Here is a 25,512-nt window from a genome sequence, read left to right as displayed (position 1 = left end):
CCATCATGAAATTTCAGATGGTGATTATTTGCCATAGAAATAATTGCAATGAATGATTTAATTGTCCCTTGTTGTTCCTATGTATGTAACTATTACAGCACAAGCTTTCAGTGGCCAAACTGGCTGATAAGCTTTCTTGCTGTCTAGATGCTGATCCTTAGTAGCTCCCAACTGAAGATAGAGCTGAAATAAACAACCACTACTAACCACCACCCACTAAAGGTGTTATTACCAATAATCAAATGAACAAACATTACTTACCCCCACCCTCTAGAAGTGCTATAGCACCAGTCAGAACAACACACAACATGTCAGTAGATGTGTTTTAGCTAAAGTAATTAGCCCAGTTAGCATTAAGCCAATAAACTCGAGCTATATCTGCCTTCTCAGTCACGTCTTTAATGGCACGTCAGACACTTGTGTTTCGGAGTGGCACAGTGTAGTAGAAACATACATACATACATACATCATCTAAACCGCTTATCCTTCTGGGTCGCAGTAGGGTGCTGGAGCCTATCCCAGCTGTCATTGGGCGGAAGGCAGGATACACCCTGGACAGGTCGCCAGTCCATCGCAGGGCAGACAGACATACATATACAATCACACACACATTCACACCTAGGGGCAATTTAGCATTTCCAATTGGCCTGACTGCATGTCTTTGGACTGTGGGAGGAAACCGGAGTACCCGGAGGAAACCCACGCAGACACGGGGAGAACATGCAAACTCCACACAGAAATGACCCTGGTCGACCGGCTGGGAATCGAACCCAGGCCCTTCTTGCTGTGAGGCGACAGCGCTACCCACTGCGCCACCGTGCCGCCCGTAGTAGAAACAGTTATTCACAAATACAAGCAAACCGTAAAGGTCTTGTTAAAACATTAAACTTCAATTAAGTTCACTAAAGTTCAATCAAGTTCAATAAAGTTTCAGTGAACTGCTAGTCTATATATTTTCTCAGTTTTCCTGTGATGAAATGGAGCGAGTATTATATAGCAATTTCAGTATTTGAATACTGGCACCTCTAATGGTTAACTGAGCAACTCAGTACCTGTGCATAATCCCTATTGCTGGCATAGTCAATCAACCTTTAATTAATCTCGGAGAACACTGAGGGTGACCCTCATTTACAATGTTGCCGAGTTGATACAGAACAAGGGATTGATAATGTGTAAGAACATATCAAATAATAAAAGTAAATTTAATTTAAAAAATTACTCAAGTCAAGTAAGTATAAAAAATGAAACATTAATAATAAAAGTACATAAAATACAGTAGAAAATATAAAACAATAATTAAGACCTAGCTGAAGTGTAAAAGTTAATAAAATCAAATCATATCAAAATAAAATAAAAGGAGAATAAGATAAAAAAGTCAACTAAAAATTCATTAAAATGACTAAAATAATGATAAAATAATCCAAATAAAATAATGAAAATAAGACAATAATGCTAAAAAATCAGGTAAAACAGCTGCAGGCAGAGCGGAGGTAGTGAATAGTATGTGTTATTATGTATTATTAATGACTAAGAAGTAATAAAACCACAAACTGACTTCTTCTGAGAGTTAAATGTTTACATTATGTTTACAAATTACTTTGGTTTCTTTGGTTATGATAATGGGAGGGGTGGTCATTTTCTATTGCCTTAGTTAAACTGAAGTAGGCTAGCTGATGGACATAACTGTACCCACGCCACTGGTCTTTAAGGGATGCAGATGTATGCATGCAGTTGTATGGACAATGGAACGGACCTTTCAGCCAATGCCTGTGTCATGTCACACAACATTACCTTGCACACGCTCCAGCGGTGGCCTCTCATTAAGTCCAAATTAAAACGGACAGTGATCATCATATTTTAACACCTGTCCCCTGCTCCCTATCAATTACACAGATAATCTAATTCATGCTTCCTTACAAAGAGACAAACTCCACATGACTCTTACTAATTTACCACAGGAGGACATACTCATTATTCCAACTTCCATAAAGACATCTCTGAGCTTTTAATTACTGCTGGCCTGTCAGGCTTCGGGTCGGGATGCACGCACAGAATAGTTAAGCTTTCACACCTCTGTCTCACTCTGCGGGAGCTTCCATCAAGCCTTGCTTCTTAAACTCAAATAAAGCCGGAACAAAAGACAGAGAATGAGGCACTGTGAAAGATCTGTGCTCTATAAATACAGTAGCTGACTAAATGAGTCTAGGCTTTTTCCATATGTGATTCTGGCTCTTTCTGTGCAAAATCGTACCTGCAGAAACTCGTCCAGTTCCACCTGTCCGTTCTTATTCAGATCGACCTCGTTGAGGATCTCGTGGAGTGCATTCTCATCAATCTGGATGCTGAGTTTCTGAGGACAGAAAAAATAATGATATGGTCAAAAAACTTTTTGCTGCCTTTCATGTCTGTGGAATCTGTTTTTATAGCACAGATAGATCTGGTCCTTAGGTCTGATTGTATAATACTCAGTATACACACACAGCTATGACTGTCTCACAACAACTTATTCTGTTATATTGTACCATTATGTTACGCATATTCATAGATAAGCATAACGGCCCGAAATAGTACACTTTTTGTTAAAACGTATTTTCTAAACAACTAGACTGATTAACCCCTTAACACGTCACACGTATTATTACACTTCTATAACCTAAGAATAGCTCCATTAGTTTGCACTGAAGTCCCTGTAGTTACTGAATAATAAGCCTTAGTATGAAACAAATCTGGAACATTAAGGGGTTAACTGACAGGCAGCTAACAGATGATCAGGCTGCTCTATGCAGACTTAGACTAGACTTAGATTTACTGAAACTAAAACAAAGTAAAGAATATTACTTCAATCTAACAAGCTTCAAACGTCTATTTTTATGGTAAATCTGCCACAAGTACACTGCAAAATGGTACTTGGCAAGTAAAATCGTCTTCAATCTAGTCGACACATCTAATGTTTCTCATTTTAAGATTGTTGTAAGCTTATTATTAGACTTTCTAACTTATTTCTGCACAATTTTTATATGTTTGAAGTCATTTTATTAAGTAAATTTATCTCATTATATTGGCAGATAAATTTGATTATTTTATTTATAGTAAAATAAATTTACTTAATAAAGTTAAATCTTGAGAATTTTGAAATGACTTCAAGTCTAGATGGTCGACTCAAAACTAACATCATTTCTGGACAGAAAAGTGGCTCATTGCCTTATTTTAGTTTTATTAAATGATTTTAGTAATAAAGTAATCAAAAAATGTTTAATATGTTAAATAAAAATAATTATGGAACTCGAAACTTAATTGGATTTATCATGACAGCAAGTAAGACATATGTTTATGTTTAGATTCCTTAAGGCTGAAGTTTAGTGTAGCTAAAACAGTTGATAATTGATAGAAAAAGCAGGTCTGTTTCTGAAACACTTGGCTATTACTCATGGCCAACCACAAACATATAACCATTCAAAATTTGATGTTAGATAAAAGTAGCAGACTTTAGTAATAGACTAGTAGTGACATTATGAGTTAATGCTAAAAGCCTGATACACTCACCTCTAGAACATGTTGCACATCCAGTGTAGTAATGAAGCCTTTGCTCTCTTTGTCAAATTTGTAGAAGCGCTTCTTGTATCTGTAGATTACATTAGTGTCAGTACGGTTGATAGAAAGCTGAAAACATATGTACACTGGCATACACACAGTACCTGGCCACTTCCTGAGGAGTGAGTGAAATCTCGGTGGTCTTGCTGAGCTGTTCAGAGCGAGCTTTGTAGCCCATCTCCTGATACAGAAACTTCTTGGCTGCCTCCAGTTCTTCCTACAGATAGACAAAAATAGTCTGAACATGGTTTCCAAACATTATATAATTTACACTATGATGACTTCTAATTGTTTAAAACCGCAAGGGTCGACGTGTGACCTGAGAACCTGAGAACGTTATGTGGATGGTACATCTTAGCCTGATATCTGGTGAAAATCAGAGGTTTTCTCAGCAGTGTTAGGGTTAGGATTAGGATTTGGAATAGCATTAGAGTTAGGAACAGGGTAAGAGTTAGACCAGCTTTACATGGTGAAACTTTAATGCAACTAATTTCATGTTGTGAGCTGCCTGTAACGCAACTTCCGTGCAACTTGACAGTTACATGAACAAAATTGGTAGAAGTGTGTGTTTATGTGCATGTAGATTAATGTTTTGTGCATGTGTATCCCAAGTTGATTTGGCTTTGTTTCTATGAAAACTGTGTTGTGTCAACATACCAACTGAGCATGGATGGGTGGGAGGGAGATTGGTGGGAGATTTATTATGTGTGTCTATGCTGTCATTGTGCATCTTGTTTTCTGATCAGTAATAAAAAAAAACAGTTCTACGCAACAAATTCAGCTACTCCACTACTTAACTAAATAAGCAGCTCATATTTTTTGATATACTGTATCATTCTTGCTATGAAGTCACCCGCAAGGACAAATTTATATATTCTTCTAGCTGCCATTGCCCTTTTATTTCTAAATCTATATATCTCTGGTTTATCTAGGTTTGTTTGCTATGTGTATACATATATATATATATATATATTATACATATATATATATATATATATATATATATATATATATATATATATATATATATATATATAAATATATATATACACACACACATATATACATAGAGAGAGAGAGAGAGAGAGAGAGCGAGAGAGAGAGAGATATGCAGCTGAGTTTCAAAAGAGTTGCAGGACACAATATATAATGCAGCTTAAGTTAAATTTAGTTTAACACTTAGAACTCTAGAATTTTTGGGAAATTACACATGACAGTCACACATGCCATATGTTGTTATTTCCATGAGACCATGGGCTACACAAATATGCCATTATTTGACATGTAAATGCTAACAGAAGTTTGATATCTTTATAATTTTTTACTTATAGAGATCTTGAAAACAAGTGGATTTGTAGGTATCTGTTCAGAAATTACTTGTCTGGAGTGTCTGTGAGCTGAAACTACAAGAACTTTGCCGGTGATTCATTCTATTGGTCATTATGAGTAAAAATAATCAATTAACATGAGGCGGCCATGTTTTCATTGATCTTCTGTCCTCTTGGATTCATGCTGAGTGCTAAAACTCTGACGCACAGCAATGCAGACTTTTTTTTATTACAAATTGAGTTGCATATATCAGATATTTCTAATAATATATACTATCAAGGTAAACTGAAAGACAGAGCTAAATATTGTTAATGTAGGTTTCAAGACGCCAAAGGCACGAAAGTTTCTGTCATTATTTTCATCTTCTTAGGTTCTCCACAGCATATAAGTCCTGAAATGCCTCTCCATACATTCTATTTAATTGCTTGTCATTGAAACAAGAGGAGAAATTCTGGTGAAAGTGCAGATTCAGAACTTTACATCCATTTGTGTTTGTACGTAGAAGAGGAGATATTTTATTATGACTTAATTTTGATTTAAAGTCATCATGATACGTCTTGTTTGGCTGAGGAAAAACATCCTTTACATTTTGTCATATTTTTGTCACTGTTTGAAATCAAAACAAACTGAAAAGGTGCAGATTTAAACCTGTTCATAACAGTGAAAATTAAATCTTAACTGTATTAAATGAAAATATTATCTAAATAACTGTGAAATGTAAACCAAACCTTTCACAGACAACTATTACTAACCTCTAAACATGAATATGTGCAGGAATGTATTACATAAACCGGATCAAATTGAACACATTTTCAATTGTCTTACATTTTCTTATTGCAGTCTAAGCAGAACACAGGCGCTGCCATGACTTATGAGAAACTGACGGCTGCAGCTGAGAGTGCTTCCGGAGACATGGAGTGTAAATATACCTGCACTGCACTGATTCCCTGTGGAGAGTGTGTGTGTGTGTAGGGTGTGGTGCACCTGTATTGTGTGCTGAAAGAAGGGGAGAGCGTTTAACTCATGGGAACCGAAAAGTATCAAAGCCGTGCAGCGCTCTGCGCTATTATTAGTTCTTTTGTTTATCAGACAGGAAACCCAGGACCTACGTAGAAAGGCCAGAGTAACCCTATCACCCCCTCACACACACGCAGACGCAGTAATATACCCCCTCAGACACACACGTAAAAGCTATAGTAATACTCAGGTATGGTACTGAACTGATATTGTATGATTCAATTGTGTTATTTTAAGTCTCAGGCTCCCTGCTGGGCAAACAGTTTTAGACTGATGTTAACAATAGCTGAGCTGTGGTCATTACCGAACTTAACCTGGCCAAGACCTTTGGCTTTCATTCCTACACTCAAAGGTATTTTGAAGGAGCCGTAACATTAAAAGAGCTGATAAAGCTTGTAATAGAAAACAAATGTGCTCACTTTCAAGCAGGGGTGGGCATCATGACTACATTTATCGTAACTGTGATCCATTACAGAATATTACGACACAATATGCTTTTCTGGTATATCAGTACTTACAGAACACTGACCAGCTGCATGTTTATTTTACAAGGAGAGCATAATTCGTCCTGTTTAACTGGATTTAGTGCAACAGAGTCTATAAAACAGTAAATAAAAATGATTGTACTCACAGAAAAGCTCATGAAATGTATCATATTTCTGCCACTACTGAATGAAAAAACACTCAGTTTGTTGTAATAATTAGACTTTGTACTTTATGTTATTTATTGACATTTTTTCCCAATGTTATTTATATAAAATTCCTGTCCTTCTGCTTCATGACGTAACTATTATTACTTATTTATATTAGCCTTCTTAGGTTCCCCGCAGCATATTCACTTTGAAATGCCTCTTTGAACGTTCTATTTAATTACTTCTCACTGAAACAAAAGGAAAGATTCTGTTGAAAGTGTGGATTATAAACTTTCGATCAACACAAAATCTGTGTTTGCAAGCACAAGAAAAATGTACTGTTGCGTGTATCATGATCTGCCCTGTGATGGACTGGTGACCTGTCCAGGGTGTTTCCTGCCTTCCGCCCAATGACTGCCGGGATGAGCTCCAGCCCCCCCCCCCACGACCCAGAAGGATAAGCGGCTTAGAAAACGTGTGTGTGTCATATTTTGCCAAGTTTTTCTCATTTAGAACATTAGGTTTGAGCCTGGCAATACTGAATGTAAATGTTTTTGTGCTTGACATACTTTCTTCTTCTGCTCGCTCCAGTCCAGCTGTTTGGCCATGATCTCCACAATGCGCGGTAGAGCTTCGTCTGCCGCCTGGACGTTCAGGAAACCCAGCCGCGTTCTCCGTGCAATCACATCAATGGCTGTGCAGGCATACTCCTTTATCGCATAGATCACCTGAACACAAGGAACAAGCCATCAGCAAGGGCTTTCTTGTGGCACATTAGTAATTAGTATTGATTTAATGCATTAGTATATTCTAGATATTACAGTACTTAATAGTACCGTTAGTATTTTTATATAAAATACTTCTCAGTACTCATTGTACTAAAAAGTATGACAGCAGAATTTCAACATATATAAAGATTTCAGGACACTTTTGTTTTTAACACAAATAATTATTTTCTTTGTAAGTTTGCAATAAATTAGAATATCAAAAATGATCAGATATTTTATGAGGAAAACATTATTTTATATGCAAATAGGCAAAACCTACAGAAGTCCAGAGAGGCCATGAGGTAGTTATAATTTTCTGGATTGTTATTTTGAGATAACGAGTTAATTGTCTTATTATCCCAAGATAGCAAAATAGTTATCTTGTAATAACAAGTTACTTATCTTGTTATCTCAAGAAAACAATCCAGAAAATTATAGCAATAACTCATGGCCTCTCCAGACTTCCATAAAAACCTGCTCTCCAGGTTTTTTCTTTGATGAACGTGATGCTGAGTGTTTCAAAATATACCCAAAATGTGCAGTATGCAAAAGTTTGAACACCCCAACCACATTACGTTTTGCTCATTTTCTAAGTGAACACATCCTCAACAGAGAACACATTTTACTATGGCATACACATTTTAGTGCACATTTCCTAGTTATTTGATGAGTTTAACATATTGGGAATTATAAAACATAAACTACAAAATGTGCCCTAACCTTGCTAAATATGTTAAATTCAGCAAACAGTATATTATATTTTAATATGTATATTAAAATGTGCAGAAGTGTGTTCTTTGTAGAGAATGTGTGAACTTATTTTCTCCTAGAAAATCAACAAAACATATGTTTTTCTAACACGTAATTTGACCATGACCAAGGGTGCCCAAACATTTGCATATGACTGTATTTGTTTATTGTTAACAAATCCTTTGCAGCTATTTTATTGCTTAAAAAAATTACAGTTTGAACCTTCAAATAAAACTCTTTTTTGCACTCTATTGCACCAAAGCGCACTGTAAATACTGATGTGGAAGCCTGAGAGGTCCACATGTGTTCCCTGTTGTCTTATTTGATCTCTCTTGTGCGGCGTTCATTAAGGCAAATCCAACTACATTGGAATGGAAATAAATCTTGTATTAGAGGTGTGCAATATGACAAACGTAGAATATCACGATACTTGCAGACATTTTCATCATAAGCAATATGGATAACAATATTTTTTTTTGTTTTGATAAGTTGAAACAGACAAAAAAGCACCAGTAGTGCCACATTTAAAAGTACTACGAGTATACCATACTAACTGTACGGTTTTCATTTAAACAGAACTAACTATATTCTTAGTGCTTTCAATATACACAGAAAAGTGTACTGTGAAGAAATTTATTGTTTTTAAATTAAAATATTGTCATATTGCCCACCTCTATCTTGAACTGTACTTAGAAAAGATCAAACAAAGGCAAAGAGTCTCCAAACTTTTGACAGACAGATTATTATAATTCAGGTCTTTAGGAATACGCACCTCACTCTCTATATAGGGGAATTCAGATACAAGACGTTTGCCCACTATTGGCCATCTCTTTCCTGTGACCTGGGCCATCTTGGCTACCTCGAATGCTCTCCCTCCATAGGTAGCTGCCAAGTGTTGGGCCACCTGTGGATTAAATGGAGACAGGTGATAAGATTCTTGCTATGGCTGCCTTTCATTTCAACAAGAACATGACAAGAGACTGGAATACGTGTTAGTGAAAGACTGTGAAACTTCTCACAGTGAGTGGTACGTGTTAACTGAAATTTTGCCAGTGTCACTTTGTTCTTCAATGGCAATGACAGTTTTGCCTCTAAGGACGGGACAGGGGTCTTTGCAGTGACTTGCTGAATGGTGGCCCATGGCTTTCAGTTAGATCCTCCAGTTTTGGGCTACATGGTGTTTTCTCCAGTGTCAGGTGAATCACCTGTCTTTGTGGATGACGCTCTGGGTCCAGTGCTTCATTAAACGTTTGGACAAATACAAACAGTGCCGCTTTTACTTCGATTCGAACCCTTCCATTGCATCTCTCGCCAAAGGTCAAATGCTGTCAGAAATATCTGCATGCTGACCTTTTTAAATATGCCGCAAAAAAAAAAAACAGCGCCCATCATATGGCTGGGGCTCCATTGAGCTTTCCCTGCTCCTAATGAGGGGTTGCCAGTCTTACTCCCTGAGCGATCCACAGGGGACGACAGCAGACTGGAGTGAGCTCAGCCTGCTCCAGAGTGGCCTGTCAGTAGCAGACAGAGGTGGAGTCCAACGATCAGAGCGAAGGACCGCTCGTCCTCCGTTAAAGGCTGTTCAAATTGATTTTCTAATGGAGGCATAAAATAAGTCCAAATAAAGCAGGATCGTAGTGAAGGACTCTGAGGGAGAGCTGTTCAGGTAATAGCTCTGTAATGGCCGTATCACTCTCAGTGGGAAAGTGTAATTGTGGTGGCAAAGTTAACGAACTCTGATCTGTACCTGGTCCAATGCAACAGCAGGCAGGTTTCCAATCCAAGGGACTTATTTTGAAAAATGTTTTCAAGCTTGGAAATGTTTGACGATGTAGGGAAACGACAATCACGGCTGCTACCTGCAAATATCTGCAAAACTTTTTTTCTCTGTTCAACTTTACAGACTAAATTGTTTGTCGATTTTTGAAATGCAGGATACACCATGAGTTTTAGAGCTTGGCCTTTACGTCAGGCCATTGATGTCAATACCTTTTCAAAACAACGAGAAAAAACACCTCAATAATAATCTGTTTTCTACTACATCTATGGGATTGTAAATCAAAATATGACTGGTTGATTCCTCTGTCATCCTTAATGTAAGGCCTTCAGTCCGGCTCCTGAAGTCCTAACCAAGAGGGGAGTCAGCTGGCTGTATTTACCCAGAAACTACTGTGGGGAAAAATCTTAACTGGACAGTTTTTCATTTGAACCCTTTTGTTTTTACCCAAAACTTAACAATTAAATAAGAGTAGTACTACAATACTTGTAGAGCTTAAATACATCAAGAATTGTGATTCTATTACATAAAAATTAACTAAAATTACAGACATGTATCGTTTTATCTCATATAAATCATTAGACCTTTTCTGAAGGCAAAGACGGTGAAAAACTACAGTGAAAATATTTTTTGACAGCAAAAATAATGCAACTACACATACATTTAGTGCCATGTGACAGAAACCACAAACTAACAAAACTACAAGATAAAAAGGACGGCAGCAGAGCGGTATAGTGATTAAGCAAAGTGTGTGAAATGTTCTAGAAAGTAATGTGAGAAATATTTTACGGGAAGCATTTAATTACAATAAATGAATTAACAAGTTAAAAAGAATGAAAATTAACATATTTTTAAATATTTTTTTAAAGAAATGGTGTTCCTTGGATGTAAACCATTAAATTAATAGCAACATTTGTTGATTTTTTGATGCAAACATTATGAGCAAAAAAAAAAACATTTTTTAAAGCATTTTCATGTTGTCACCTGTGAAATTCGCATAAAGTTAATGGGCCTATATATAGGCCTCTACTGAAGTCTATAGGACCCATGCTCACCTCGTTCTCCAGGCCATAATCTTGGACCAGTCTGATGTACAGTGTAGGTGTCCAGTCTTTCCCCCCTTCCAGCATCAGCCCCACGGTTCGGCTGGGGCCAGCTGGAAGCTTATGCTCCTTTATTGCAGCATCTAGGGTCTCCTCTGCCATAGAGCGATAGGTGGTCCATTTACCACCTTAAAGGACAAAGAGTATCATCAAAATACTGGAAAAGTACAGTGGGATTTATGTAATACAACACACAGCTGGTTATCAGGTCTAAATAGAGGATATGTGTTCCATCTGAGAGCCACAGAAGCAGAAATGTACATTCCCTGGCCATCAGCCTGTGCTTGGCCAATGCAACAGTAGACGCTTCTTCAAAGAGCTAACAGAGACTTAACAAAGACATCATTGTTTCAGAGGAAGCTGACCAGCTATGGTGACCAGGCCACTTTCGCTGATGCTGACGACGTGGTTGCGGCAAATGGACTGCGTGTCTTTGGAGTTCGGGTCAGTCACCAGCGGACGAATGCCGCTCCAGGCCGCCAGGACGTCTCCCCTCCGCACTGGAAACGACAAAGAAGAGCCACACACTTTACACAGCTGAAGGGTATGACACTGTGTCTGTGTGTATATGAGAGAAAAAGAAAATGCCAATGGCTTAATGAAGCTGTGCTTGGTGAACAGTTTGACTTTAATGCTTGCTTATTGTTATTATTCAAAAGGACTGTCTGGCGAAAAATCTAATTTGCCCAACTTACCCTTTACACCTAATAGAGTCAATCAGCCAAGACATGTTTGATGTCAGAAGTTTGCCTCTTTAGTTTTGCACTGAAGTTATGTGGCTAATGTAAAATCTAAACCCTGACAATTAGCATTGTGAAAACTCTATGCTTGCCTCAAAACACATCTAATGGATAGGAAATCTCAAGCTTCCTTAAGTGGTTTCTGAGACTTTATGCTATACTGTTACCTAATAAAACAGACAAAATATAGACAAAATTCCAGCTTTTCAAAGCATGACCGCCAACAAAGCGTTCTCGTTCCAAACTAGTGGGCTCCAGTGCGACTTTTGAAAGGCTTTTAAAAAAGAAAAAAGAAGGTTTTCTTCAAGATGGTGGCTGAAAAACTACAAATGTTTTTCAAGAGCAGTGAAAAGAATGCTGGTGACACTTAACAAATGTCGGGAGTACGATGTGGCTCCGTACAGCCGTAAAGCAATACTGAACACATAAAGCGGTTTACTGTTTCAATTATTCAGTCCAATTTTTGGGTTCTGTACGTTTTTGTTGCTTTTTGAGTAAAAATGTGAAAACAATTCATTTACAGTGTTTTTAAGCATTATGTCTTCATTTTTAACTTTTAATATTTGTGTTCAATAACAGGTATTACTGAAAAGCTTGGATTGTGCTGCATTAGAGCATGCAGATCACTTGTAGACTGTATCACTGCTTGACAGTGATTAACAAAAAGATATGTCTGACCATGTCTAGTCTTAGGCTTTAAAGGGTTAATGTGACCTATTCCACTATTTTAACCATAACGTACTTTTCTCCAATAAATAGTGCATTATATAATGTTAGGAAGCATAGTCAGTAAGTCTATTTGTCTATATGTGTATATATATATATATATATATATATATATATATATATATATATACGTATTAGTCTATATGTGTATTAGAAGTATGGAATAAGCTGAATTTCATGAAGAGCTGCACAGTATGGTGATCAAATGCAACGCTCAATAAAGCTGTTGGACAACAAGATAATATGAGAAGTGATGAATTATGATTATAATTAAACTCTTTTTGCAGCAAATACAGCCTCTTTTTGATTTATTGATTTTATTTTTTATTTTTATGCAGTGTACACAGAAATTTAACTATCCTTTTCCTGAAGCAAATATCTAAAAATGCTAAATTACAAAATACAAAAGCAGCATTAACTGTGCAAATAAATAAATTAATTAATTAATTAATAATAATAAAATTAAATAAAATGAAAATACGAACAGCTACTTACATCAGAACTGCAAGCACAATTTCTGTGCACTGCAAGGCTGAAAAACAGGCAGCACTCCCTAAACAGATTTTTCTATATAAGCCTACAAAAATAAACAAATGCATCGCTGCTGTCAGAACAAAACCTCCTATCTCCAAAATGGTGACTTCACAGGAGAAGAAAAAAACACTCTTAACTTGTAAAGGAAGTTAATGTAACAAGGTATTTTTCCATGTAATTCTGGATCATTTCTGTTGGCCTGTTCATCATGAAATTTTAACACAATACCAAGGGTGGAGTTTTCAAATGATAAAAAATTTAAAAAATGACAAAAATAGAGGGAGAAGGGTTTTTCGCAACAGCAAAGATACGTTTATTTCCTTAATAAGCTCGTTATGGTGATGCACGTTTGTTGTAACAGTAGCCATTATTGCTTCATACATTTCACACACAACTCTAGGTCTAAGAATAGTTATAATGTTTGAAGTGTTTTTTAGGCTAGTAGTTAAAGTGTAGTTGAGCTGTGCACATGTGCGTTTTTAACTGGCTGTTTAGCTGAATGAGTCCAGTGTAGGGGTGAACTTGTTGGGCTACATTCTGCCAGTGTAACTGCGTCACTCTGGCGCCGCGTGTGGGAGGTTATTAGAGCCATTCTGTCATCACAGCTGTTACAAATGTGTTTATTGCAGTAACTCATAATGATAAATAGAAACTTTATTGTGCAGCTCTTGTATCAGCCCCTTAAACTATCAAGAACTATCAACACAGCATGGTTTAAAATACCAGTAGTGCTTCCAGAGCCTTTGCAGCTACAGATTTACTTTTCCACCGTGTTGCTTTTTAACTCAGCTATATCTACACGCCACGACCGCAATGCCACAATTGAGTCCGGAGTCAATTTCCCCATTGCGGTGACATCTCGAGCATTAATTATTAAGATGGAGTTGTGTATCGATCGAGAACACACCTGCCACTGTAATATGCAGGTTGATATTTCTGAATGGATGAAAAAAAAGGAGACGGCAGCCTCATTATCAAAGGGCATCGCTGAAACATTTATGACAGGGCTGGGAAGCTGAGCAGACAGCAGGCTGGAGAAGGCAATAACAGCTACCTCCACACACACACACACACACACACACACACACACACACAAACTGCCTAAATGAGACTCAGAAACAGACTGCAGCTCTGTCACAAAGATCCAGCCTCAGCCCCCTGGGGAAGATGTCCATTTCAAAGGCTACAGAATCAACTAAACTACTTAACTACTTGCAATTATTTTGGGGAGAGTTTGTACTCAAGCACACCTTGTGCACTTACCAGTACAAGCCTTTCAAAATGTAACAGAAATTACAGGAATTGAGTTATTTATTTTTCAGCATCAGAGAAAAAGCAAAATTTATATATAATTTAGCTTTTTCTCTGATGCTGAAAAATAAATAACTAAATATAAAATGTTTTTAGTATGCTTTCATTACTTTATTGCTTTCAGTTTTTCAAATAAATCCGCAGGGATATTTTTCCACACCTCCAAAGATCAGTCTTAGAAGTCGGTTGCATGTTCTGCTTCTTATGATCCCAGCATTCCCAATTACACATTTGGACTCATCAGTCTATAAACTATAAACAGTCTATAACTGGATCTTTGAGATCTCCACATCCCAAAGGTCCAGTTTAGGTAGTGCTTTTCTGTTGGGATGACACAGCTGTAACTTCTTGGTTTTTAAGAAAGAAAGAATTTAAGAGTTAAAGTGGCAGCACGATGAACAAAAATAACGAGTGACTGGTTGGTGTTATAGGCTTTTGTGGAATTTTCTGCAAAATGTATGTATTCTGCTTTTTTTTCCTGATGCTTACTTAATGGCCACTTTGGTTGACTCTAACTTTTACATAGTACGGTATCTAAATGTTAGGACTGCACAATATATCGCTGCTGTCGGGAGAAAACCTTGTATCTCCAAAATGGTACCTTTACAGGAGAAGGAAAAAACATACTTTACTTTTAATGTAAGTCAATGGAACCAGACGTTTTTTGGCCTGTTTCTGTTGGTCCTTTCATCATGAAATGTACACACACTGTAAAGGCCAACAGGCATTTCCCAATTATGTCAAAAATGGAGATACAAGGTTTTGTTCCGACAGCAGCAATATATTGTTCATTAATATTCGGTGTGATTTTGGCCTGCACAATACTGATATCGTAAAAGGTGGCAATTTGCAAATCAGCCCTCAAACAAATTAGGCCTTTTAAAATAACGCAGGCCAGTCTTTAACAATATCATGATGCCACAATATGTTATTTTGCCTGTATTCTGCTGTTCAATTACAGATGGGTGACAAATTAAAGAAAAAAAAATCTCAGTGTCGAGTCACCAGAACAGCTTAAATGCACCTTGACATACATTCTCTCGAGGGATAAAACTCCATTCCTCCAAAAGATATTCCTTCAGATGGTGGTGGTGGAGAGCACTGTCTAACATGTACGTCCAAAATCTCTTATAAGCATTTGGCTGGGTTGAAACTGATGACTGCGACAGCCATAGCATATAATTTACATTATTTTTATACACATTAAACCATTCAGTGACCCCTTGTGTCCTGTGGATGGGGGCACTGTCAGCCTGGATGAGACCACTTCCATCAGAATAGAAACGTTTCATCATAGGATAAAGGTGATCGGTCAGAATAACTTTGTATTGATCTGGAGTGACTCTTCCCTCTAAGGGGACAAGTGGATCCAGACCATGGCAGCAAAATGTCCCCCAAAGCATAACAGAGCCACTGGACCTCCTCAACGTAGGGGTCAAGCATTCCAGCTTGTACCACTTTCTTGGTGTACGCTGCACATTCACTCTCCCACTTGTGGAGAATATGGTGATGGCTCATCTGAATATATGACTGTTTTCCATATCTCTGTTGACCAGTGCGGATGGTAATGTGGGGTTTATGCACTGCAACCCTACAATAATATCCCTCTCTGTGTAGATGGATGGACTGTTCTTGCTGACTGTCTGATCACATTCTGCACTGACATTTTGAGTCATCTGAGGAACAGCTGCACTTTTCCTTATATGCTGCAATGGAAGCATCATGGACGTATCACGGTCAGTGAACGTGTGCTATCAACCAGAATTTTCAACCCTATTTACTTTCCCACAGATCTAAATGTAAACGTCACTTTAGTCACTAACCAATTGAACAGTCTTTGCAACAGAGCTGAATGAGCAATGTTTGGCTTTTCTTTCTTCCTTTATTTCCTTCTCTGTCTATCCTCAGAGGCACAACAGCAAGGGTTTGTCCCTTACACGCTCCATGTGACAAATATGTAGGCTATCCCCCTGTAGCCCTATTGTCCAGTACAGTCCAGCCTCCTCGTTTCATACCAGACAACTTTCCATGACCACAGGCAAGGTCTCCCTGTCATCTGCCCAGCCTTTTCCAGTCTCTCTGTTGTCCACTGTATTCACACGCTCAGCCCTTCCTCAGGCCCCCCGGGCAGTTCAGCCACCCGCCGGACTCTGTGAGCGAGGGTAGGACACCCTGGCATACGTCAGCCGTCACATTGCTGTTTTTGAAGCCTGGCCCTAAGCCACCGCTAGCTGTCAAAGCCTGTGAGTTACAATGGAGCAGTAATATATGACTCGGGACTGGAACCACAATCATCTGAGAGGTAACGAAACACTACCACCAGCCAGCTAGCAATACACCACCGTCCGAGAGCTAGTGATACACCACCATCAGTGAGCTAGTGATACACCACCATCAGAGAGCTAGTGATACACCACCATCAGCGAGCTAGTGATACACCACCATCAGTGAGCTAGTGATACACCACCATCAGCAAGCTAGTGATACACCACCATCAGCAAGCTAGTGATACACCACCATCAGAGAGCTAGTGATACACCATCAGCAAGCTAGTGATACACCACCATCAGAGAGCTAGTGATACACCATCAGCAAGCTAGTGATACACCACCATCAGGGAGCTAGTGATAGACCACCAGCAGCGAGTTAACAATACACCACCATCAGCAAGCTAGTGATACACCACCACCCGAGAGCTAGTGATACACCACCATCAGAGAGCTAGTGATACACCACCATCAGAGAGCTAGTGATACACCACCATCAGCAAGCTAGTGATACACCACCATCAAAGAGCTAGTGATACACCATCAGCAAGCTAGTGATACACCACCATCAGGGAGCTAGTGATAGACCACCAGCAGGGAGTTAACAATACACCACCATCAGAGAGCTAGTGATACACCACCATCAAAGAGCTAGTGATACACCACCATCAGAGAGCTAGTGATACACCACCATCAGCAAGCTAGTGATACACCACCATCAGAGAGCTAGTGATACACCACCATCAGCGAGCTAGCCATACACCACCATCAGCAAGCTAGAGATACACCACCATCAAAGAGCTAGTGATACACCACCATCAGCAAGCTAGTGATACACCACCATCAGAGAGCTAGTGATACACCACCATCAGAGAGCTAGTGATACACCACCATCAGCAAGCTAGTGATACACCACCATCAGAGAGCTAGTGATACACCACCATCAGAGAGCTAGTGATACACCACCATCAAAGAGCTAGTGATACACCACCATCAGCAAGCTAGTGATACACCACCATCAGCGAGCTAGTGATACACCACCATCAGCGAGCTAGCCATACACCACCATCAGCACCATCAGTAAGCTAACGAAACACCACCAACAGTGAGCTAATAAACACCTTCATCAGAGAGCTAATGAAACACTACTATAAAACCCACCATCAGCAAGCTAACATAACACTACCATCAGTGAGCTAACGATACACCACCATCAGTAAGCATCAGATAAGATGCTTAACAAACATTTAACAAGGTTAAATCCAAACAAATCCCACCCCAGCAGGCCTGAAAGAACACAGCTTTTGCTAATCTAGCTAATCCAGGACTGATTTGGGAGGGGGCAGAGCTGCTATCAGTCCAATCAATCAAACAATCAAGCCCACGGCTGTGGCGCTGTGTCCAATTAAGAGGGCTGCTCCTAAAAATCAATACCTCCACTCTTTGATGAAGATCCACAAGGCGGTTACTCGTTATGATTTAGACTCAACCGCTCCACAACAAGCCTGCCTGTCTGTCTGTCTGCAGTACTAAACCAAACTCACCAGAGGACACACGCAGGGCACAAGCAGAAGCCAGGGTGCCAGAGCGGCCCAGAATGAAAGGCATGTTAATGTCAGGGCAGTAAGAGCCATTTCCATTAGGAAATATAAATCTGGAATCAATGTTTATTATTCTGAAAGGACGTAAATTAAACAGTTAAATGTGAATCACTGTGTATAAGAATGCTGTTATGAGGAACTGCTTTCCATGTCCGATTTACTCATTTGGTTGCTACGTTTTACTGACTTATCACCACAGATTTGAATGTGCTAATGTGAACAGGTGACGCTGTGTTTCTGTACATATAGCAGTGAAACAAACACATGGAGTTGTGTTGACTGTACCTTCCACGTCAGGGCTGAGGTAATTGCGAACTTCACTCAGGATAAAGTTGATGTCCTCCTCCATGGGGATAGGGTGGGCTGTGACGTCAGTGGGTGTGTCTGTTGTCCCAGCAATAGTCATCTTCTCCCAGGGTAGGAAGAAGATGACACGGCCGTCGCTGGTGGCGGGGTCCAGCAGCCCCATGTTGTCAGGGCTGTAAGGAAATGATTACAAAAAATATATACAATAATATAGGACTAAATAAACTGAATCCTAGTACTGTTGATAAACTGAAGCATAATACTACAAATTAACTTGACTCTGGAATTTAAGAATAAACTAGTACTAGTACTAGTGCTAGTGCTAGTGCCAGTATTGTTAATAAATGAGGGCCTAGGACTATAAATAAAGTGTGGCTTTGTATTGCAAATAAACTAGAGCTTAATACTATAAATAAATGAGGGTTCAGCACTATTAATTATTTATAATGTAAATAATTGATCTCAGTATTGTAAATGAACGTGGACTTTGTACAGGAAATAAACTTAGTCATTTAATACTGTAAATAAAATGGGGCTTAGTAATGTAAATAACTTAGGGCTTAGTGATGTAAATTATTCCATGCCTAGTCCTGTACACCAGGGCCAAGTAATTCAAATAAACTCATGCCTAGTACTAATAAACTAGGCCTTAACACTGTAAATAAACTGGGGCTTGTATATTTAAATAAACTGGGGCCTAGTAACGTAAATAAACTCATGCTTAGTACTAATAAACTAGGCCTTAGCACTGTAAATAAGCAGGGGCTTACATATTTAAATAAACTGGGGTCTAGTAATATAAATAAACTCATGCCTAGTACTAATAAACTAGGCCTTAGTACTGTAAATGAGCTGGGGATTACATATAAAAAAATAGGACCTAGTAATATAAATAAACTCATGCCTAGTACTAATAAACTAGGCCTTAGTACTGTAAATGAGCTGGGGCTTACATATAAAAAAATAGGACCTAGTAATATAAATAAACTCATGCCTAGTACTAATAAACTAAGGCTTAGTACTGTAAATAAACCACAGCTTAGTAATTTAAATCAACTCATGCCTAGTACTAATTAACTAGGGCTTAGTACTGTAAATAAACTAGGGCTTTCATATTTGAATAAACTGGGGCCTAGTACTATAAATAAACTCAGCTTAGTAATTTATATCAACTCATGCCTAGTACTAAGACTAAGTAACTAGATAAGTTACATTCTGAAACATTTGAAACGGATCCCTGGTTTTAACACAGCAATGTATGGCAGAATGTGGCAGTGTTTCTGAAGTAAGGTTTAATATTTTGCCAGAGAATCAGACTTCATTTCGATGACCTGTAACAGATGTTAATGTTCGATTTGTTGCTGGATTTAAGTCAGTTCTCTATTTCACAGTAATGTATCCTTTTCACCCCTAAAACCTTGTTGGCTTGAATGTGCCGACACTTCAATTTCTCACTCTGAAAACTACAAAACTTACAACTTAGTTTTATAGTAGCTGGTAGAAGTAGTTCATAGTAGTAGGTACTGAATACTAAGTCTTAATATTAAGTGGTTAATAAGTCCAAGGGTTCAAGGGATCATGGCCAAATAGCAGACTGTATTTCTCCATTTCACTGTATTTCAAGGTGGATAGATGAAGGTGTAGGGGACTGTAGGGATTGACCTGACCTGTAGTATCCAGGGATGACGATGTGGACTCCTGCACTGGGCTGGCAGATGTTGGCAGTTTTCTGGTTGTCCATTTTGCGCAGTGAGTCGGTGAACGGCCCCGTGGCGTTGATGACACATTTGGCACGGACGTCAAACTCCTGGCCTGCAAGAGCACCATGAGAAAGAACTCACTGCAGAGTGGACACCCCAGGGAGTCTGTACTGTGAGCTGTTAGTGACCTGAAATCATGTGTCTTAAAACCAGTCTCAGAGTGTAATGAATAGCATGCGAAGGAGGAAAAGAAGAAGAGTACGGTGAGAAGAGAGACTGACATTGATATGCTAAAAAAGAGAGAGAGTTAGAGAAGGAGACAGCAAGAGAAAGAACATATTGTATTAATGTGTCGATGTGAGTGAGACTGTACTTCATACACCGAACATCAAAAGTTTGGCGACATCTTTGTGGAAATCTGGAATTTGACTTTTCAGTTTACCCTTTGAAGGACAATTCTACAGATTTTTCAACATCTTTGCATAATTCAGTGGTTGAGATGTAAACAACGTCGTTCAGAGTGGTTTGATGTGAAATGGTTCACCAGTAAACCCACATATTATGTTTTTACATGTAATAATGATGATGGTAAAATAGCGGTAAATCACTAGGTGGTACGTTTTCTTTGAGGGCTATTTGGTGTCATAATGCCCTGCATGCACCCCCTCCACCCTTAATGGACGTGAAACAATGTCTCAGGCATCTCCGGCATTCATAACCACTTCATGTAATAATTTTCAGTCAGTGAGCTTTTATAAGCAAATTCTGCAGATATTCTGAGTTGGTAAGTATCTCTGGATCAGAGCACTTCACATCAAACCATTCTGAATGACTTCAATTTTTGGTTCTGTTTGTTTTTGTTATCTCATATAAGTTATTCATGCACAAATTTTGAAAAATTGGTGGGATTCCCCTTTAATGCTTCCCCTTTAATTAACATACAATCAGCACTAACATGCACTGAAACAAATAGAATTTATGCACTAAAATTTGCAGAAAAATGACATATTAAGTTGTGCTCTCTGGAGGATGTGCACTTATTTTTTACTTGAGGCTGAAAGTGTCTATATCTGCCTTTTAATAACATTAGGCTGCTGTTTACTGACATAATGTCCAAGGCGATAACCAACGCTAATATATAAATATTTATAAAATGTAGAAACTGGGATTAAATTCAGGTTAGCATTACAGAAAAATATAACATTTATTTCTATATTGCTACAAATGCAGTAAAGTGAATAAAATACAGCCCAGCGTCACCTAAACATTCTGCTCTTCTGAAGTATAATAAAGAATTCATCAAATATCAGTTTGAAATATCAATCAAATGAAAACATCTGTCCAATGCAGTTTTTTAAAGCAAAAATCTGCCGATACTGATATGATTCTGATGTCATCGCGCATCCCTAGGACAAAAATAAAAACTCTAAACGCTTCAGAGATGAGATAAAAAAATTAACATGCATATTTTTTGTATATACCACATTCTGCATATTCTGCTTCATGTTCGCCTTCCTTCATATGAAGAGCAGGTTTTGCCTAAATAATCATTTAACAGTTTTCTTTCTCAAACTACTGTTAGAAGCATTTTTTGAAATTCTTCTGGTGCAAATGTGATTGAAATTCTATAATATTTAAATGCTGATAAGAGTTGCATGTGTGGTCTTTAGCATAAATGCAGTCACCGATGTTTACAAGTGTGATACTGTTTTTTTTTTAAAATAAACAGGACAACTCATTTCAATTAAACATATATTGTAAAGCCATGGTGAGCCAAAACTTTTGACGGGAAGTGTATGTGCTCCAGCGTTAGCGTATGTGTGTGTGTGTGTGTTTCACCTGTGATGACATCTCGGCACCGGGCACCACACACTTGCTCCTTTCCTGTGGCTGAGTCGGTCTTCTTCAGCAGCCGGACCACCTCGGTGTAGTTGGCTATGGCAGCACCGTAGCGGGCCGCGGCCAGAGCAATGGCCAGATTCATCCGGGAATCATTGTGCTGACCTGCAGGAATACATAGTATGGTGCATCAGGCACATCTAACATGCTTAAACTTGGTGTTTCCACGTTTCAATTAATAACTTCAGAGAATTTATGGTAATAAATCAATTAAAGCTGAGCCATTATAAGTCGCTGTGACTGCTGCTGTTAACAAAAGCGTGACATAATCTGACTTTTTCTCACTCATAGCCCATCAAAACAAGACATTGTCTTAAAAGTGTTGATTCTACACTTTTAATAAATGCCACATTTGTGTTTGTAACTAGAGGAGTAGTTACTTTCTTTAATTTTTTTCCATGTTTTTGTTATTATTTAACATCAGAACGAACAGTAAAAAGTCAAAAGTATAGACTCAAACTGTAAACGGTGGAAAAGCAACACATCTCACCTTTTTCTCATTCGTCTCGCTCTAGTAATGAAGCTGAGAGCTGATCAGAGTTAATTACCTTCTTAGCGAAGCTCGTTCTGCTCGTTAGTTTGTGCTGATGATGCATGTGATTCAGGATGTGCTCATGAGAGTCATTTCAGGACGCCGGTTCGTTCACATTAATAACAGATTTGAGCCACTTACTTAAACAAGCGTGACCCATCGTGTCAGAGAGATCGGATTTGAGCAAAAAATCAGATTTGAGCAACGAGGCTTGTAATGTAAACATAGCCAATGATTCATAGTTACAGGTTATTATACACTAATAAAAACATAGTGTTGTATAATATACTATTCTGCTAATAGATCCGATTTAATCTTACACACTGCAGCTTTAACTTATTTTCACTTACACTTGTCTGGTACTATACAAACGTTCGCATACAACTGTATCTATCTAGACATCACAAGAGAAAAAAATCCTGATTGGATAATGTGCTGCTAGGTTTCAACATCTTTTGTTTCCAGCCCAAAGATAATGAAATAAGACTACTACTATAATACTCTTAGAGCTTAAATACAACTACATGATTCCGATTAAAAATCCCTAAAAATTTCAGACACATATTTTGTTCTATTTATAGAAATTATTAAGCTTTCTCTACAGGCCTAGAAGCCACTGAGGGATCCCCACTGAGTCCCATGCTACCGAGTTCCCTCCTTCCAAGTTTACCTAACTACACTGAACACTTGATTGACCTCAGCTGTTTGTCAAGTCTATCAAGATCCGATGAACCGCAGAAAAGACAGCGACTGAAGTAATACAACATAAAAGGTGTTAAACATTTTGAACAAAGTGCAGACAAAACCAATCAATATGAATAAGAAATAAATACACATGTTGTAAAGCTTTCTCCCTGCCACGCTCATCAGTTCTAGAAAGTTCTTCGAGTGTGCAGGAGAGCGCGGTCTGTGCTGTGTGCGAACGTGTTACCGCGGGGCTCGGCTACTCACAGAAGCATGTCTAATGCTAACACATGCTCAGGGCAACTCCAGCAGACAATAAAGTAATAACACAGCCGAGGAGCCCCTTTAAAGGGCAAATTTTCGAATGAATTACGAGCAGCGAAGAGACCAGCGCGCTCTGTTAGAGATCCCATGAACCTTTGCTCCCATGAACGTGTGCTCCTAACAGCTATATGATGGAAAGAAGGTGTGTGAACTGAGGTGTTAGTCTAAGTTGCACTTTTTTAACTCTACAAAGTCGATTACTGAGCTATTACTTTGGTTTTGCTAAACTATTCCAATATAATTATAAAATTAGTAGTTAGTTACATAATGAAATACATTTATATTTGATTTTATTCGGTTATAGTCTATATATACACGTACACATATACATATACATGTATCATATATATATATGCATATGTGTGTGTGTATGTATTAAAATATATCGCTGCTGTCAAAAGAAAACGTTGTATCTCTATTTTTGTTGTTTTTCAGTTTTTGACATCATTTGAAAATGTCTATTGTCATTTACATTGTGTGTCATTTGATTAACGGACCAAACGGCCCAAAATGACTTGGAAAACATTCTGTTTCCTTTGACTTACATAAAAATAAAAGGAAAGTAGGTTTTTTTCTTCTCCCATAAAGTTATCATTTTGGAGATATGAGGTTTTCTTCCGACAACAGTGATATATATGTATATATATATATATATATATATATATATACATACACATATATATATATATATACACACTTCTTCAACACTATCCATGGTGAATGCACCTGAAGATCCTAGACTCTTGTGCCCTGCAGAAAAATGCATAAGCGCTATATGAATCTGAATATAGCCAGCGCTTACAGTGAGAGACTGAAGTCTTTACGTTTCAGTGCTCCAGAGAAAAAAAAAGGGACAATGGAAACGAATGCAAATTCATCCCTGATTTACATCACAACAGAAACAAGTGTGCGAAGATAAAGGAGTTCATCGAATAAGATTAAACTAAATAAATTAAGACAAAAATAAAAGCCATTATCTTGAGAAGAATGACATACAGCAGATTAGCAAAGGTCTGTCAGGCGACTGCATAGAGAACTGAGGTTTTTAGAGAGAGAGAGAGAGAGAGAGAGAGGGAGAAGGAAGAGAGATATTAAGAAAGAGCAGGAGCGGAAAAGGATGAGGGATAGTAAGAGAGAGAGAGAGAGAGGATGGAGAAGAAGAAGAGAAATGAGGAATGAAAGAGAGAGAGGAAGATTGAGAGAGAGAAAGAGAGGGAGAGAGAGAGGGGGTAAGGGAGAAATAGAGGGAGGCAAATAGCGGCAGGCAGAGCGCGATCTCCAGCGGAGAAGGTCAGGTTTGGAAATGTCACGGCCGTGATTGTTCCAGATTGAATAATTGGAGAGAAAAGCCGGCTGACAACCCAGAGGAAGGAGGGATGGGGTGGGAGGGTTGGGGGGGGGTGGTTGGGGCGGAAACAGCGATTGTGGGGAGACAAACGAATAAAACGCATCTCTAAACTGTCATTACACTCCTCCTTTTCACACACACACAAACCCAGGTGTTCCTCATCAACAGCTACAGTAGCCTAAACCTCTGAGATCCTCCGGCGTGAAGCCTACGACTCACATTTGGCTGAATTATGTCTCACTTTGTCTCAAATTCTGTTGAAAGTTCTAAACTTTCAATCAATACTACACTTGTGTTTGTAAGTAGAAGATCTTTTATCATTATTTGAATTTGAAGAAGTTACTGTTCTGTAAAAAAAGGTCTAAAGTCTGGCAGCGCAGCATGTTAAACACTGAAAATGAGCAAAGTTGCCAACAGAACAGTGTTAAATGACAGTAAAAACAAGTCCCAAATTTTAATTATTCTCCTAATTATTTCTCTCAGTTTAGTCAATTCTCACATACTAGTTAGGACTGTTTAGATCTCACAATGGTGCTAACATATGCTCTGTTGGTCTACAGGCCAAGGCTGGGAT

At 38.4% G+C, this 25,512-nt stretch overlaps 1 protein-coding gene across 3 annotated transcripts in view; it reads right to left on the bottom strand.

The window, feature by feature from the left end:
- gpd2 (glycerol-3-phosphate dehydrogenase 2 (mitochondrial)) overlaps positions 1-25,512 on the bottom strand; it is a 58,177-nt gene that overhangs the window by 6,140 nt on the left and 26,525 nt on the right. For all 3 annotated transcript variants that reach the window (XM_036569886.1, XM_036569888.1, XM_036569887.1), the window contains 10 exons: positions 21,991-22,155; positions 20,119-20,263; positions 18,431-18,624; positions 11,332-11,466; positions 10,919-11,094; positions 8,859-8,990; positions 7,139-7,297; positions 3,696-3,808; positions 3,544-3,622; positions 2,252-2,350 (listed from right to left, as the gene is read on the bottom strand). In XM_036569886.1, the coding sequence (XP_036425779.1) occupies positions 2,252-2,350; positions 3,544-3,622; positions 3,696-3,808; positions 7,139-7,297; positions 8,859-8,990; positions 10,919-11,094; positions 11,332-11,466; positions 18,431-18,624; positions 20,119-20,263; positions 21,991-22,155 (1,397 nt within the window). The remainder of the gene's footprint in view (positions 1-2,251; positions 2,351-3,543; positions 3,623-3,695; positions 3,809-7,138; positions 7,298-8,858; positions 8,991-10,918; positions 11,095-11,331; positions 11,467-18,430; positions 18,625-20,118; positions 20,264-21,990; positions 22,156-25,512) is intronic.

Source organism: Colossoma macropomum, unplaced genomic scaffold, assembly GCF_904425465.1.
Source record: "Colossoma macropomum unplaced genomic scaffold, Colossoma_macropomum, whole genome shotgun sequence".
Lineage (NCBI taxonomy): Eukaryota > Metazoa > Chordata > Actinopteri > Characiformes > Serrasalmidae > Colossoma > Colossoma macropomum.
The sequence above is the reverse complement of the archived record's forward strand: the minus strand, read 5'-3'. Positions and strand labels throughout refer to the sequence as shown.